This window comes from Hypomesus transpacificus, chromosome 11 (assembly GCF_021917145.1).
Source record: "Hypomesus transpacificus isolate Combined female chromosome 11, fHypTra1, whole genome shotgun sequence".
Taxonomy (NCBI): domain Eukaryota; kingdom Metazoa; phylum Chordata; class Actinopteri; order Osmeriformes; family Osmeridae; genus Hypomesus; species Hypomesus transpacificus.
The window spans coordinates 17,736,320-17,751,708 of NC_061070.1; the positions used below are offsets into that span (position 1 = coordinate 17,736,320).

Sequence of the window (15,389 nt, forward strand, 5' to 3'; positions counted from 1 at the left end):
TAGTTTTGAGCCTAGATTAGCATCCATGGAGGGTGCTGAGGCCCAGAGGGAGACACAAGGTAGGGGTGTTGATCTTGTATCACACTCAGCATGGTCAAACTGCAGCAAGCGGATTAAAGAACACTTTGTTAATCTGAATATTTCTACTGCACTTTTGGCAACGGTTGATTTGTTTGTGGTTTACCACCTGTTTTTTCCTTTCAGCAGATAGTATATCAATTCTGTTTCACCATTTGTAATGTTACACTTCTCCCTGGGCAGGCTGGCCAAGCACAATAAGTGGGGCTTGTGACAGTCAGACCACTGTCAATGTTGAGGCCAAATAGAAAACATTATAATCCTGGGTCAGGGTCTTTATCGAAGGTATGCTAGTGATTGGTAATCAACAGAAAAAAACACAAGAGGTGTAAAAGGTCAAGGCACCAATTCAGACAGATTACTCCACTTTCAACTATTCTGTTACACACCCTAGAACATAGTCCATTGCCATTAATTACTTTATTAGCTGACTAATAAATGCAGGGAGCAAAAGAGCAGAGGTCGACTTGCATAACTGAGGAGGATGACCAAAACCAAGAGACAAGAACTCTTTCATAAACACAAAGCTGTCTGCTTGGGCTCAGTTTGACATGTGTTTTAAAGGTTTGCCTAAGATTCACATTAGAGCGTAGTACTGGAGGCTGCAAAAAGGACATTGTTCTAGTTCTTTCATCACATTGAAGTCAAAATAACTTTCTATCATGATACTATTTCAGATGCTGCTAATATTCTGATCCATCAAGTGTCACCAAAAATGCTTTCTTTTGAAGAATCTTCTTCCTACTTGTTCAACCACCACCAAAACATCTCACATTCCTTACTTCCAAAACATAATATTTAACAATCCATACATGCATGTCATGTTGTAGATGGCTCCATCGAAAGATCCACGAGCAGTTTGTTCATTTTCAAAGAAAACCGAAACAATTAATTGATCTTCACAAGAGCTTTTATTCATACAGAAATGTAGTTCAACAGTACCATTCATTTAGAATGTTATAGCAGTATGTATATTTAGTGTGTAAAGAGCATTATGATTCTTTATGAGGAATATCCATAGGGTCGACCGAAGCTTCCAGAATTACACCAGAGAGAGAGAGAGCAAGTAGGAGCAGGAGGGAAGAAAAGAGAAATGGAGAGAGACGAGTACATAACTTTTTAACACCTCAGGCTATATATTTAGAACCTGAAAAGGCCATGTCAATCTATAGTTTATGTACCAGAGTCCACCCATCTTTAAGTTTATACTGTTTTCCTTGACGAGAAATTGGCATTGAAATGTCTTGAATGAATACAATTAAAAAGTAGGTTTATTGGTGCTCGCTCCCTCAGATCAATGCCCTATAATGGAGTAGCTCCTAAAGTTATTTTCTTTTACAATATCTTTTGCAGTATTTTCATAGTTTTTTTTTTTTTACTGGGAGGTGATTGCTTAAGTTGCTTTAAACGTAAGGGTGGAAGGATGGATAACTGCAGTCGCATATGGTCCTGTAGGCATGGAGACCCATCCATCCATCCACTCAACCAAAACCAACCAGTTTTATTTTCATATGTGCAGCTGTTCAGTCCCACAATAACAACAACAACTCCAAATCGGCAAGTGTCCCAAAGCGAAAAATAAAAAAACAAAACAATAAACTAACACGCATACATACACGTACGAGACGGTGTGAACAGACTACAGCCTACAAATCCCAGAAAGCACAGCGTTTTAAGTCAGTCCTTTCCCCTCGGAGTCGTGTGCCGTTCGGCCTCACCTCGGGGGTCATTTGTCTGCCGGCTCGTCCCGACGTGCTGTGTGGAGTAGCTGAAACTTCCAGGCTGCACAAGTGGCTTGGTGTGACGAAGTACACGCGTGTGTTAAGGCTGGGAGGAGGGGTGGGAGGGTGGCGGCTGTGAGGCGTGCTGTGAAATAGCTGCTGGGGAGGACATGGACTGGACCATGGGCTGGGCCGGAGGAGGGAGAGGTTGCGCCCCTGAGTGCGTGTTGGGGGAGGGGGGTGGTGTCGGACGCTTGAACTTGTCTGGACTGGCGCTTCTTCTTGGGGATGGCCTCTGTGAGGGGTGGGGGGGCAGAGAGAAAGAAGAGAGGGATGACGAGGAAAGTGGGGGGGGGGGGGGGGGGGGGGAGAAAACAAGTCAGAGATTTAGCTGATGGATGAAATGAAACACAAGACTGCGCCTCACTTGCGATGAGCCTGTTTCAGTCACAAACAACAGGGACTTTGCCAGAGTCAGGGTTAGCATGGAACAGAGCCTAGCTTTGATGGCTGGACGGCTGGCAGTCCTCTGATCTGAAACTGCCTGTCAAAACCACTTGGCTGAAGGTCTGCGAGGGCCCTTTAATGACCACCTGCCAGCGATGCATCTCATTCCAACGAGCTGGTTCTTTTCATCTGCCCACACACACACGCTCACACACATGCTCACACACGCTCACACACACACACGCTCACACACACACACGCTCACACACGCTCACACACAGTTGGTGTGCTTCTTACACCCCCCCCCGGGTCGAATTAAATAAAGCATGAGAGGTCAACTTGGACAGGTGGCTGATGGAGGGAGAGTAATTGAAGTATGAAACTTCACTGGGCTCTGAGTCTGTTCAGGCAACAACAGACACTTCCTCTGACGGTTGTCATGGAGACATCTTCTCCAGGGCCAGCTGAAGAAAATGTTCTGGCGGCCATCTTGGGAACACGCTGTAATCGCAACAAAGTATATGGAGCAGAAGGGGAGGGGAGAGGTGGGGGGAAGTCCCACTAAAGTCGCCCCTGCCTGACAGGATGAGAACATCCAGTTCCAGTTGAGATAAGGACCGTGGGTAATCTCTCTGGGAGCCAACGTGACTGAGACTGAGCTAGGACCTGTTTCAACTCCAGGCTGGTCCCAGGGTGGACCAGAACAAGCAGGGTGAACTCAGTGGGCCCTGCCCAGGTTCAAACCAGCGCAGAGGACGACAGGAGGAGCCTGTGCTGATGTGAAGACCTCCTGGGGTTGGCACGGTGGCTAGTAGGCCCCTGGAATTAATTGGATTAGTCTCAGTACCGGCTAGGGTCTGTGTGCTAGGCGTAATCAAAATCCCTTTTCCTGGGACGAGAGGACACATAACCCCAGCGTTAGAAACCTGTGTCCTGCTGCCGTCTGGTGATCAAACCTCCTCTGATATGCTTTGGATGGGAGCCCTGGCTGGGTTACGGGCGAGACAGATGATGCAACATGGCTGTCACTGGAGACTCCCTGTTGTACAACTAAACGGGACAGAGATGAGATCAACATGGGAAGGCCTGGGGGCCACAGTCCCTCTGGCTTCTCCACCCTCCCTCCCTCCCTGGCTGGAGACTTCTCAGACCAGAGATCCTTAATCTCACATCTTGTACATGTTTCCGGAATCCTCGAATATCCGGAGATTTGATGTCAACTGAGCACGTTCATCTGGTTGCTCTTCTTGCGACCTCATCTGACTGACGCTCATCTGGAGTTACAAGGTCCTTACAACAACATAAACAGCAGGCTTTGTTTTGCACCAGTTGTAAAGGTGACATGTCATTTTCACACTGACCCATAAAACTCCCAACAGGGACGTCACACAAGACCAACACAACCCTTTAGCTGTTGCTGCTTGTTGGTGTTTGTTGGGGCAGGTGTGAACTGGCCTTTATGGTACCGACAACAAACTGAAAATCAGCGAAGAAGAAAAAAATAAATAAACAAGAGGCTGGCTGGTGTTCCACGTCGACTCACCGCTACGGCGTGGGCGGAGCCTCCGTGGACGTGCAGGGCGGGGGAGTTGTAGTGGGAGATGCCAGCTCGGGACAGGGTGGCAGGGGGCGTGAAGCCCACCGTGTGACCCCCGTAGGACAATCCTGGGGGAGAGGAGGGTGGGAGGGTGGAGAGAACAAAGGGAGGATGGTAAGGAGAAGGATGAACCAAAAGGATATTTGCATAGTCTCATCGATTGTACTGGCTGAGCCAGAGAAACACATAAGACTCCCATTATCGTGAAGCGACTATCATGTAGATACCTTCTGGTATGAGAAGCGGGTAGATAACAGGTTATGAACCTATCTGTGCTTTTGCTGGAGTTGTTATGTTGTGTCAAAAGATAAACAACTTGTCCTGAGATACCACTTCCTGTGATTCAGCGATTGAGTTTGAGATCGATTAGGAGCTGTCGATAACACCGCAGTATTGACAAACAGAAGGTATTTTGCCCAGGGGACTGGAACTGAAGGGAGAAGTCATGGCATACCTCACTCTAAAACCACCCACTTCTAGTCCTTGAATAAATTCACTTTGGATAATCAAACCAATATGTATTTGCTCAGCCCTTTTTACATGTACTGTTACAAAGGGCGTCACATAAGCGCATTGAACTGCCCCTCAGCCAACCTAAACCATTAAGAAAGACAAGGAAAAATTCCCAATAAAAGTGTCTCTTAACTGAATAAACGTAAATGCCAACTCAAAATCTAGTTCCTAGGGTGGAGGAAATTCATGTGACGGTTACAGCACTGCAGAATCTGACACACGCTACATAACAGGAAGTTCTCTGACAGTATCCCAATACAGAGCTCCTATTGGCCATGTTAGGACTTTTGGGAAATGTTGTTGATGGTGTCAGCACTGACCCCGACACGGACTGTGGTTTCCCAAAGCTGACATCAACAATCTAAGACATCCTTTGTCCTGATTGGTAGATTAGTAACATCTACCTTAAAAATGTGAACAATCCGTTCACAAACTGCATGCCAGATATAGGATGTTGCAATATGTTATTAACTTGATGGCTCTCAAAATACACCTCGCTTATGTAACAACAAAATGATACGGTGCAGTTTTGCCCATATCAAAGGTAGTCTTTATGAGTATTGTATCTCTCCTCAGGACATTGTGTTGCTTCATAAAACAGGGACTCCCAGAGCAGGCGCATGGCCAGCCTTGTGAGCGGTTGGGTGGGCGGGCGGGAGGCGTACCGGGCGATATGGGCCTGCTGGAGCTGGGGGAAGGGGTGTAGGGGATGGGGCTGGACACGGTCCGGGCACGCAGGCCTTGAGCCGACATCTCGTTGAAGTACCTGGAGGTAAAATAAAGCCAGATTAAAATGAAATCAAAACTCTAATCCCTTTTATACAGACATGGATGTGTGTGTGTGTGCGTGTGTGTCGGGACGTTTAGGTGCGGTGGACAGGGAGCAGACAAGGAGCAGACAGGGAGCAGACAGGGAACGGACAAGGAGCAGACAGGGAACAGACAGGGAACGGACAAGGAGCAGACAGGGTGCGGACAGGGTGCGGACAGGGTGCAGACAAGGAGCAGACAGGGAGCAGACAGGGAGCGGACAAGGAGCAGACAAGGAGCAGACAGGGTGCGGACAGGGTGCGGACAGGGTGCAGACAAGGAGCAGACAGGGTGCGGACAGGGTGCGGACAGGGTGCGGACAGGGTGCGGACAGGGTGCGGACAGGGTGCGGACAGGGAGCGGAGCGGGAGCAGACAGGGAGCAGACAGGGAGCAGACTGGGAGCAGACAGGGAACAGACAGGGAGCGGACTGGGAGCAGACTGGGAGCAGACAGGGAGCAGACAGGGAGCAGACTGGGAGCAGACAGGGAGCAGACAGGGAGCAGACTGGGAGCAGACAGGGAGCAGACAGGGAGCAGACAGGGAGCAGACAGGGAGCAGACAGGGAGCTGTGGTGGGGTCCTACCTCTCGTCGTCCATCTCCAGGCTGGACTCGCTCTCAGACAGCTGCCTGCACAGGGCCTCCCTGCGCTCCATCTCCCTCTGCAGCTTCCTCTGCAGGCGAATGTTCTCCTCTCGCATGTGTCGCTCCTCCTCGATGTACTGGGCACGCTTCTCTGTGTCTGAAGACACACACACACACACACACCATTATTTAGTCATTTAGCAGATACTTTTATCCAGAGCGACTTACAGTAAGTGCAGGGACATTCGCCCCGAGGCAAGTAGGGTGAAGTGCCTTGCCCAGGGACACAACGTCATTTGTCACAGCCAGGAATCAAACCGACAACCTTCAGATGACTAGCACAATTCCCTAACTGCTCAGCCACCTAACACCCCCTTTATATCATTATACCAATGATATGACACACTCGCTGATTTCCAAGTAAAGTACAGGAAAATGTTTTGCCCCTTGGAGTCAGTGACATTGTTGTTATAAGATGGAATACTGCTAAATGTCTGTTTGGAACCCAATAGCATATAGCAATAAAAATGGCTCTCTTGACTTAAAACCTTGGTGTTTTGTGGGGCACAATGTCACAGTAAGGTCCAGACAGCTCTCCAGAAACAAAAACCTAAGTGACATAAGAAGCAACAGGCTGCAGACTGGGAAGGTTGCTCCCTCTAGTGGCCAAATCACGACATAACGGGAGTGTCCCTGCTCAGTGTGAACTGAGCTGGATCACTGAGCTGTGTGTGTAGTGTTTCTCTGACAGGCTAAAAGCAAACAGTGTTTGCATAAAGATAGAACATCTGCAATTCCAGATCCAAGAAACACTATTAATGAAGAAGGACGCAGAACAGGAACAAACTTGCATGAAGTCTACCTGGAGACAGTCAACATCTGAGGAATGCAAGTCTGTCTGCAAAGTCTCTAGTATGCTGTACGGGTGGTATTGTGTTACCTCACTTCCAAATATAATTTCATTTAATCCCTGACCTACGTTGACCCTAATAAAACTGTTATCCTTCCCCCACATAAATCAACAGTCTGCGACTGACCCACTAGCACCAATTAAAGTGAATTTATGGGTGAAACTGTGCTCTACAATCACGTGTGGCAACCCAGAAACAAGGCTGTGTTCAGCAGGACACATTAGTTCAACATTCTGGAAGAGAGAGAGAGACTCGCTCTCCCTCCTGAATGTTCGTCCTGCCCTCTCTGTTGGAAAATATTTAGTGGCCCACTTAACCCCAGTGACCCCGCCCGCTGATGAGGTCACGGTGTTGACCTCTGACCCCCCCCCCCGGGTCACTCACGCTGCAGCTCGGTGGTACGGAGGCTCTTCTTCAGACGCTCCACCTCATTCTTCAGGAAGCGGATGTGACGCATCATGTTCTCCGGAGAGTCGATCTCCATGGAGACGTCCCGCGGGGAGGGCGGGGCTGACACAGGCTGGTCCAGCTTCTCCTGAAGGATCCTGGTGAGGACGAACACCAATCAGAGGGCAGAGAGTAATTGCGTGCCAACCGATGTGTGTGCCACGATCTGTGCGATCGTCGCTCTAATAAATTAATAAAATAGCCTGGTGCAAAATTAGACCCATTGTCCTTAGCATTTTGGAATATTTGAGGGATCTGATGGTTTTTTTTAATCAACGTGGAAATATAACTATGCCTTGCCCCGTGATGATGAGTAAACACGACATCATTTCAAACCCACACATCTTCTAAAATCTCCTGAAAGAGTGGGGCGAGGGCTCATGTTGAGCTCAGTGTGTGTGTGTGTGTGTGTGTGTGTGTGTGTGTGTGTGTCTCTCTCAGAGATACAGGGAGGCCCATTCCCCAAAGGCCCACCTCTTCTCAGCCTCCAGCTTGTCCATGCGTTTCCACAGCCTGTTGACCAGCGCCTCCTGCTCCTGCTCCAGGGTGTTCTCCAGGTCGATCTTCTCACGCCTCAGCTGGGGATACAGGGAGCAACACAGGACGATGAGCTACCAGGAAACGACACTCCTCACGGGCAGACCTGTGGGTGGAGCAGGGGGGGGGGGGGGGGGGGGGGGGGGGTCACAGCGTACAGTACCTGCTCCAGGGTGAGCTGCTTGGAGATGGTGTCGTTCTCCATCTTCTTGATCTTCTTCATCAGCTTGTTGACCTGGAACTCCTGCTCTTGCTCCAGGTGCTGTTCCAGCTCGGCCTTCTCATGCTGCAGCTGAGGAAGGACAACCAGAGGTTGACATCACAAAGACTGAGGACAACCAGAGGTTGACATCACAAAGACTGAGGACAACCAGAGGTTGACATCACAAAGACTGAGGACAACCAGAGGTTGACATCACAAAGACTGAGGACAACCAGAGGCTGACATCACAAAGACTGAGGACAACCAGAGGATGACATCACAAAGACTGAGGACAACCAGAGGATGACATCACAAAGACTGAGGACAACCAGAGGATGACATCACAAAGATGAGGACAACGAGATGATGACATCCCAAAGACTGAGGACAACCAGAGGATGACATCCCAAAGACTGAGGGCAAGCAGAGGATGACATCACAAAGAGGACAACCAGAAGATGACATCCTGAAGACGAGATTGAAAAGACCTCCTGGCCTGGTAGCGGAGACGTGGTTACCCTGCGATGGGGCTAGGAGACCCTTCCTTGACTCTGACCATCGATACACTGTTAAAACTGAGCACTTCTGATCCTTGATCTTCTGCTGTACTTGTGCACTGTTTGTTTGTTGTTTTGGATACAAATATTTGTTCAATGAATGCAGTGTCCATATGTACCAGGTGAAAGTGATCAGGCTGTTAATGGTTTGATACCATCCTGATATTGCTATTCACACTGTAGGATTGTACCTAAAAGTACCACGGTAACCAACCCATGGCAGTCTACCCAATACCGTGGGTGTGGTTGGTACGGACAGGTTCCTAGTTTGACGACTTTATGGTGGATTAAGACAGTTCAGTCAAGACAATCACGTATTAAATTTGAGCATTTATTGTTACATGACATGGACATGTAGATTTACTTTGGCGGAGTGGATGATCTAAGGGAAGCACTCCCTGCCTCCTCGATGCAACACATACATACATGACATATGAGGCAGGGAGCAATAGAGATATAATCCCCCTGTTGGATAGACACACAGACAGCATGGGGGAGAAGGGGACGGTGGAGGGTGGCAGCAGCACTGATCATACAACGACCGGGGTGAGTGTGTGCATATCCGCACGTCTTTTAAAGACGCCTTATCGGACGTGGCCCAATGGATATGCGCTGCTACATGGGTGTGGTAGTGGGAGGAGTAAGGAAGGTGGAGTAAGACGCCTTACGTCCCCGATCACTGACTGACGCGCGCTGCCCGATTGCCCTGCCAGAACTAGCTGCGCTTATATGTGCATTCACACATTGCTAGGAGTCGACAGACAAAGCGTTTGCTCAAGCCGATTTGACATGAAATAATGACGCATGCAGGCCAACGCCCTCGCTCCCGAACGTGAGCTACAGTCCCCACACCAACACACCCGCACTTCAGAGCTACTCAAGTTCCTCTGGCCTCGGAGGGGATTTCATGAACACCTGAACAGAGAGCGGCGCTCTTTAAATGACCCCACCACCTCCTTTAAAACCCAAACACACGGTAGCTTATTTGGTATTCACACAATGCCATCTTTCATCTTATCTTTCAAACCAGAGCGCAGCTCCACATCGGCAGACATCGATATGTCAGCTTATAATGACATCATCAGATGACATCATCAGCTGTTCTGGACACTGATGAGCAACCCAAGTCTGACTAATGTTAACTCAGAGAGAATGCCGGTAACATTGTATTCAGTGAGTCACAAAGTCAACTGACGAGGTGGTACGGGAAAAATGAACAGAAGCTACACTCATGTGTTCAATGTTGGACTGTTGAGTCTTAACAGATTGGAGAGGCGTAGCAGGTTAACACATTAGCTAGTCACATATGGCTACAGGTCAGTTTGTGGATCATTTATGCCTAAATGAAATGCCTTTCGGTTTACATGTGTTGGTCACCAATGGACTGATAATTTCTCATGTCCCTAACCAGACTAGGTAGGAGAGGACACAGGAACGTAGCCAATAGGAGATCTGGTTTGTGTCAGGGAACGGCATGGATGACAAACACCTCTTCATTCCATCTGACCTTTTTCTTCGCACAGGGGTCTGCCCAGACTATCTGTATGTGGTTCTGTGAGATTCCTTCTTTTTTCCACAACAACAAACCTTCAGCCAGAGCTACAGAAGGTGAACCACATTTACATTTAGTCATTTAGCAGACGCTCTTATCCAGAGCGACTTACAGTAAGTACAGGGACATTCCCCTGAGGCAAGTAGGGTGAAGTGCCTTGCCCAAGGACACAACGTCATTTGGCACAGAAAGGAATCGATCCGGCAACCTTCTGATTACTAGCCCGATTCCCTAACCGCTCATCCACCTGACTCCCTGACATGTGGACAGGAAGACAGTGCAGAATGCGGCATGACTAGACAAAAACACCATTGAATGAATGACAAGTGTCATTTGGAGTGGATATCTCGCAGGCTGCGCATTTCAACAAGGAACCTAAATTGTCACCTTGCTTACAAACAATACGACTGACAATGTAGACTGACAGCAAGCCAAAGACACACCCCTTAAACTCCACCAGAAGACTTAGGATGACTCAAATACCCAACAATGGGTTCCTCTCCCCCGAGGGTCACTTACTTGCATGAGTTTCCTTGACAACTCGTTGGTGAGAAATTCCTCCTCTTTCTCATAGTTGACCGCGAGTGTCTCTTTCTCCTTCTGAAGAGCCTGGATCTTCTTAAACAAGGTGTTGCTGATGAACTCCTCCTCCTGCTCAGCTCTGGCTTGCTACAGACACGAGCAGGGAGACACAGATTCAACGTTAAAGACAACGTGCACATCAGCCACTTTATATGAAGCTAGCAGGTTTCCTATGGTCCCTGTTTACATACACACAAGCACAGGATGGCATATGGATGGATGGACAGAGACACACACACAGTGAACACACACACACACACCTTTCCTGCTGCAACGCTGCAATATCCCCCTGGGGATCCATAAAGTATCAACTACTACTTCTAAACACAGGAAGGTCTGCTGCATTGACGTTCTGGGAGTCAAGTGGCTGAGCGGGTAGAGCATCGGGCTAGTAATCTGAAGGTTGCCAGTTTGATTCCCGGCCAGTACACATGACGTTGTGTCCTTGGGCAAGGCACTTCACCCTACTTGCCCCAGGGAGAATGTCCCTGTACTTACTGTAAGTCGCTCTGGATAAGAGCGTCTGCTAAAATGACTAAATGTAAATGTAAATTGACGTCTGCCAGCTGTCTAAAGGGAAAGCTGGATAGTCTTATTCCACACCATCAGCAAATGTCTGAAGAGTTTGCAGCAGATGCATGATAGTGGGAGATTTTGCAGAAACTGACAGTAGGGATCGACAATAAGACAATAAGAGATAGATTGAGGAAGCAGACAATTGAACAGCAAGCAGAACCTGATCAAAAACAGATCAATGCCATGAAGCAGCGGAAGGTTATTATGACTCGAGATGAGCTGGTAGTTTTCCTATTTTGGTAGTACAGTTTATTTTCACTTGCCCATATAAATATTGTGTTGGTAGGTAAGATTGTGGATACCGTTTAAAACTCAACCTACCGCTACAACAAAGACCTGAGAATAAACTGCTGAATCCAAACGAAAGGACAATGGAAATCAAAATCCCTGTAAACAAAACACAGTAGCTTGCTAACTAATTTAGTAGCTACAGTACTTGACGTTATCTAATGGGACAAGATTTCTGGCTGGGTAGCGATTGCGACCCGTTATTCATGATTCCCGTGGATCAGATTTTCAATCTGAAAGTGAGACTAATGATTCAAACACAGAGCATGACGCACCGGTCTGGAAGCAGCTGGAACAGTTAAACTGGCTAGCTACCAGCTGCCTTGCTAAGTAACGGGCCATGGCTTAATCTGAAACATAATGCAGATAGCTGGATAACTATCTTAACTTAGGTTTAGGTAGCAAGCAGCAACAGCAAACGTATGTCCTGGTAAGCAGTAGTCTTACCAATTGCTAAATCACTGGGTGTCTAGTTTACTACTACTTGTGGCAAATCAGTTAAACTTAACGTATTTGGCTAACCAGCTAGCCAACCAGCCTAGCAACACAGCAAACAAAACACCCACCAAGCTAACCAATGTGTTAGCATAGCTGGTTCGCTAGCTAGCTAGTTAGCTATAATACAAGGTGTTTCATAGGCTAGCTATGCCATTGCTAGCGTGAGTGGCTCTACGTGACTGTGTAGCACGTTAATGAACTTAACCAGCTAACGATCATAAGCTTGTTAAATAGCTAGACTAGCTAGTTTGCCAAGCTTGCAAGTACTACTAGCTACTCACAATGGTGACGCTAGCTTTACGAAGGTCCCGATTCTCCTCTTGTAGCGCCTTGCACTTCAGTTTGAACGTCTCCAGCTCAATTTTCAAAACTTTATTTTCCTGTTGTAGTGAGGCCAGGCGGTTCGTTAACTCTTCCAAGCGAAACTGTGAAATGGCTATACTTGGCTTGCTCGAATTTGAAGCGGAGGTTGACATCGGTGTGGCCGAGCTGCTCCCAGCTCCGTCGGTGTCACTCTCGCTAGCACTGTCCGCCATGGCTGTGCGACAGTGTGGGGTGGAGAGGCTACAGTTCTACTGCAACTGCAGCAAGCAGCCCTTGTGGACTCAATAGCAGAAGTCTTCGAAAAAAAATTGGATTGAAAGGTACATGGTGTGACCTTTCTCTGGCATGTCAAAATAGCGCCACCTAGAGAATGTATCCGTCATGACCACATCCGTCAGTACACGAAATCATGAAGTGTACTGACGGAAGTAAAGTAAAACTACGGTGGCTCTGAAGTGCAAATGACACCCCCTAATATGAGTACATCCCCCAAACGAAAATACTCCCCCCCAATACGAGTCAACTCCCCCCAAATCGGATGACTTGTTCACCTCCCCCCAATACAAAAACGCGCTCCCCCAAATGGAAAACGACATTACATTAACTCAAAAACACATTACATTAACTCTGAACGGAAAGGGTAGGTACTACACTTTAGCGCTGATTGGATGCAGTAGGATAAGTATTTTGATTTGGGGGATGTACTCATATTAGGGGGTGTGGTTTGCACTTCAGGGCCACCATATAAAACGCAAAAAAAAACGGCAAAAAGTATGATTAATAGACAAAATTACATAGGGTAATCTAAAGGACTAGATTAGGTCCATTTAAATATGTTAGTTGATTTGCAGTGAATGATGCTTGGCTAGTATGATAATCATGACATTATCACATATTATCACAAATCCAGTGATAAGACAGCATCCCTGGCATAGGCTACATGTTATAGTCAAATATAGCCTACATTAACCTACATAACACTTATACAGTAGACATATAGGCTACTGTTCGTGTATAAATATGACCATAATTTCTGAAACGAATAAACATGGATATTGACTTCCAAATATACTTAATCTCTAGTATTCAAATTTAGCTAAATAACAGAGAAAGAACACAAACACAAGAACAACAAGTTGCAAAATCAATACATTTTTATTCCGTTTTTTTCCAATAGATTTTTTTAAGACGTCTGAAACATTGTGGTGTCGTCATTGCTGCTATAGCCTCTAGAAGAATACCTTGAATAACCAAAGTGCTAGAATAGTTACATTTCAATGGCTTCACTCTGTTAGTAAGAATTGTACATCGAAAAAATCTGCTCAGGTGAAAACACATCAAACAAAATCGACAAAGTTGATAGTTCAACCCTATCAAAGGACCCTTTATCCCCTGATTGACATTTAGAATTGGGGATGTAATACAACACCCTAAATGACTTCACTTGACAAAAAAGAAAGGAAGTTCATGTCCACAGCATAAACATCATCAGCACACTAAGTCTGAGCCTTCACGCCAGAATAACAACACTTAATCTACATGGGCCTCTAATCAAACCAATACAAAGAGATCTACTGTAATGCAAATAAATTGCCAATGATTTATCAAAACAATGCTAATTAGACACTGCATACACAGATTCTCAAGCCTAAAAAGATTCACACAGTTTCAGAGTTAAACACAATTTATTTTATGCTTAAATTATCGTTTTGATCATCCAGTGTTTTTGCCATACATATGCTGTTAAGAGCTACAATCAAAGAATGTCTTTATGTGTCCTTATGTGAATAAGATTAAACTTAAGGAAATACTTCACCAAAACCCCAAATAAAATGCCTTTGTTTTTCTTTAAAACCACAGCAGCCTTTAGAAAACCAAGTGACACACTGCTAAAATGATTACAAACAGTCTTACAGCTTACAGAGACCTCTACACCTTATAGCCATTACACACGATACAGTTATAATTTTACAGCAAGCCAGTCTACTAGCGTATACATTCAGATTACTTCTCTCTCGTAGCAGAAGCTGTCCTTCAGTTTTTACATAGACAAACAATACACAGAACCCTCATGAAGCTGGAGCCATTTTCTTTATCCTGATCCTCATCAACACACAAAATGCTTTTATGTTTTTTTAGTTTTTTTCCAAATATAAAATTGATGACAAATGTTAGGGCTACATGTGTACACAGATAAAGGGTTTTATTTCTCGTTTTAATACAGTGTTTGCAAACTTGTAAAAATTGTACTTAAAATAATGTGAACTGCATGCATGAAAATATGAGTACTCTCAAAGGCTGCTTTAGCTGGATTAGATAAATCCCCTTTTTGGGACTCATGAAACTTGAAACCTTCAGAAGATTTTTCTGGAAATTTCCTCTGTTAAAATCGAAACCAGCTTTTTCATATACAAATATTATACCTGCTATATTAATTAATTATACAAGAGCATGTGAAGTTACACTCAAATCTCCTTTAAAAGTGGAACCATTTTGATAAATTTTGAAAGCACTTGTTAAGTTCTCGCTTGTCAGTGCATTCTCATCCTTTTAGAATTTTACACATTTTGATTTATATACAGAAAAGCCTTTGTGTTATATTCGGTTTTAAAAAGGAAAAAACCTCAAAACAATTTACATCCTGACATTAATGGGTCCAAGAAAAAACTATAAGGCGAGTGTTGGAGGTGGTTCAGAAATCTTCATGATTTTTTCATGTTTTCTTAAGTTTTCTTTTTTCTCCCAACAGTTGAAATGAGCTCTTGTGCCATCTTTGGTCACAGGGAAGTGTGTAGTCAGTTGCGTCTGTATGCTTTTCATTTACGGGAGTCCTTTAGCGTTGTCACGACGATTATGCTCCTCAAAAAAGCTCTCACGGCACCAACAGACCAATGGCACGTATTGAGTCACACACAGGAAGCAGAACCATCTTCCTGGTCAGCTGACAGGAAGTGAAGACCTCGGAGGTCCTTCAGACAGGGAGTGAGTTTATCATGCTCATGCTAAAATCAGACGGTCCAAGTCCTCTCTCTTGAAAACCATGCTTGTGTAGAAGTAGAAGTTGCAGACCGCACCATCGGCTGAAATTCTCATCCTACAGTTTTCCGGTCTCAGTAACTTCAAGCCTTGGAAACTGATGGGATCCCTGCACACAGGGAATATA

At 46.0% G+C, this 15,389-nt stretch overlaps 2 protein-coding genes across 2 annotated transcripts in view; both read right to left on the reverse strand.

Moving 5' to 3' along the window:
• Positions 1 to 970: 970 nt before the first annotated feature.
• Positions 971 to 12,666, reverse strand: LOC124473529 (coiled-coil domain-containing protein 6-like). The gene is made up of 9 exons (XM_047029059.1): positions 12,184 to 12,666; positions 10,478 to 10,627; positions 7,811 to 7,939; positions 7,585 to 7,688; positions 7,048 to 7,208; positions 5,753 to 5,909; positions 5,022 to 5,122; positions 3,790 to 3,911; positions 971 to 2,094 (listed from the first exon to the last, which is right to left on the reverse strand). Exons 1-9 carry the CDS (start codon positions 12,436 to 12,438, stop codon positions 1,900 to 1,902), a joined length of 1,374 nt encoding a protein of 457 aa, XP_046885015.1. The 5' UTR covers positions 12,439 to 12,666; the 3' UTR covers positions 971 to 1,899.
• A 696-nt stretch (positions 12,667 to 13,362) lies between these two features.
• Positions 13,363 to 15,389, reverse strand: part of LOC124474051 (ankyrin-3-like) — a 64,984-nt gene continuing 62,957 nt past the window's right edge. The window contains exon 48 of the mRNA XM_047029905.1: positions 13,363 to 15,371. The gene's annotated coding sequence lies outside the window, so the exon portion shown is untranslated. The remainder of the gene's footprint in view (positions 15,372 to 15,389) is intronic.

What these genes read in the sequence shown, in the direction of transcription:
- LOC124473529 (XM_047029059.1), bottom strand. Translation starts at nt 12,438, where the DNA reads ATGGCGGACAGTGCTAGCGAGAGTGACACCGACGGAGCTGGGAGCAGC. An exon ending in GTAAAGCTAGCGTCACCATT is followed by an intron (nt 10,628 to 12,183) that starts GTGAGTAGCTAG and finishes TCGTGTCTGTAG; the next exon opens with CAAGCCAGAGCTGAGCAGGA. An exon ending in TGTCAAGGAAACTCATGCAA is followed by an intron (nt 7,940 to 10,477) that starts GTAAGTGACCCT and finishes GTCCTTCCTCAG; the next exon opens with CTGCAGCATGAGAAGGCCGA.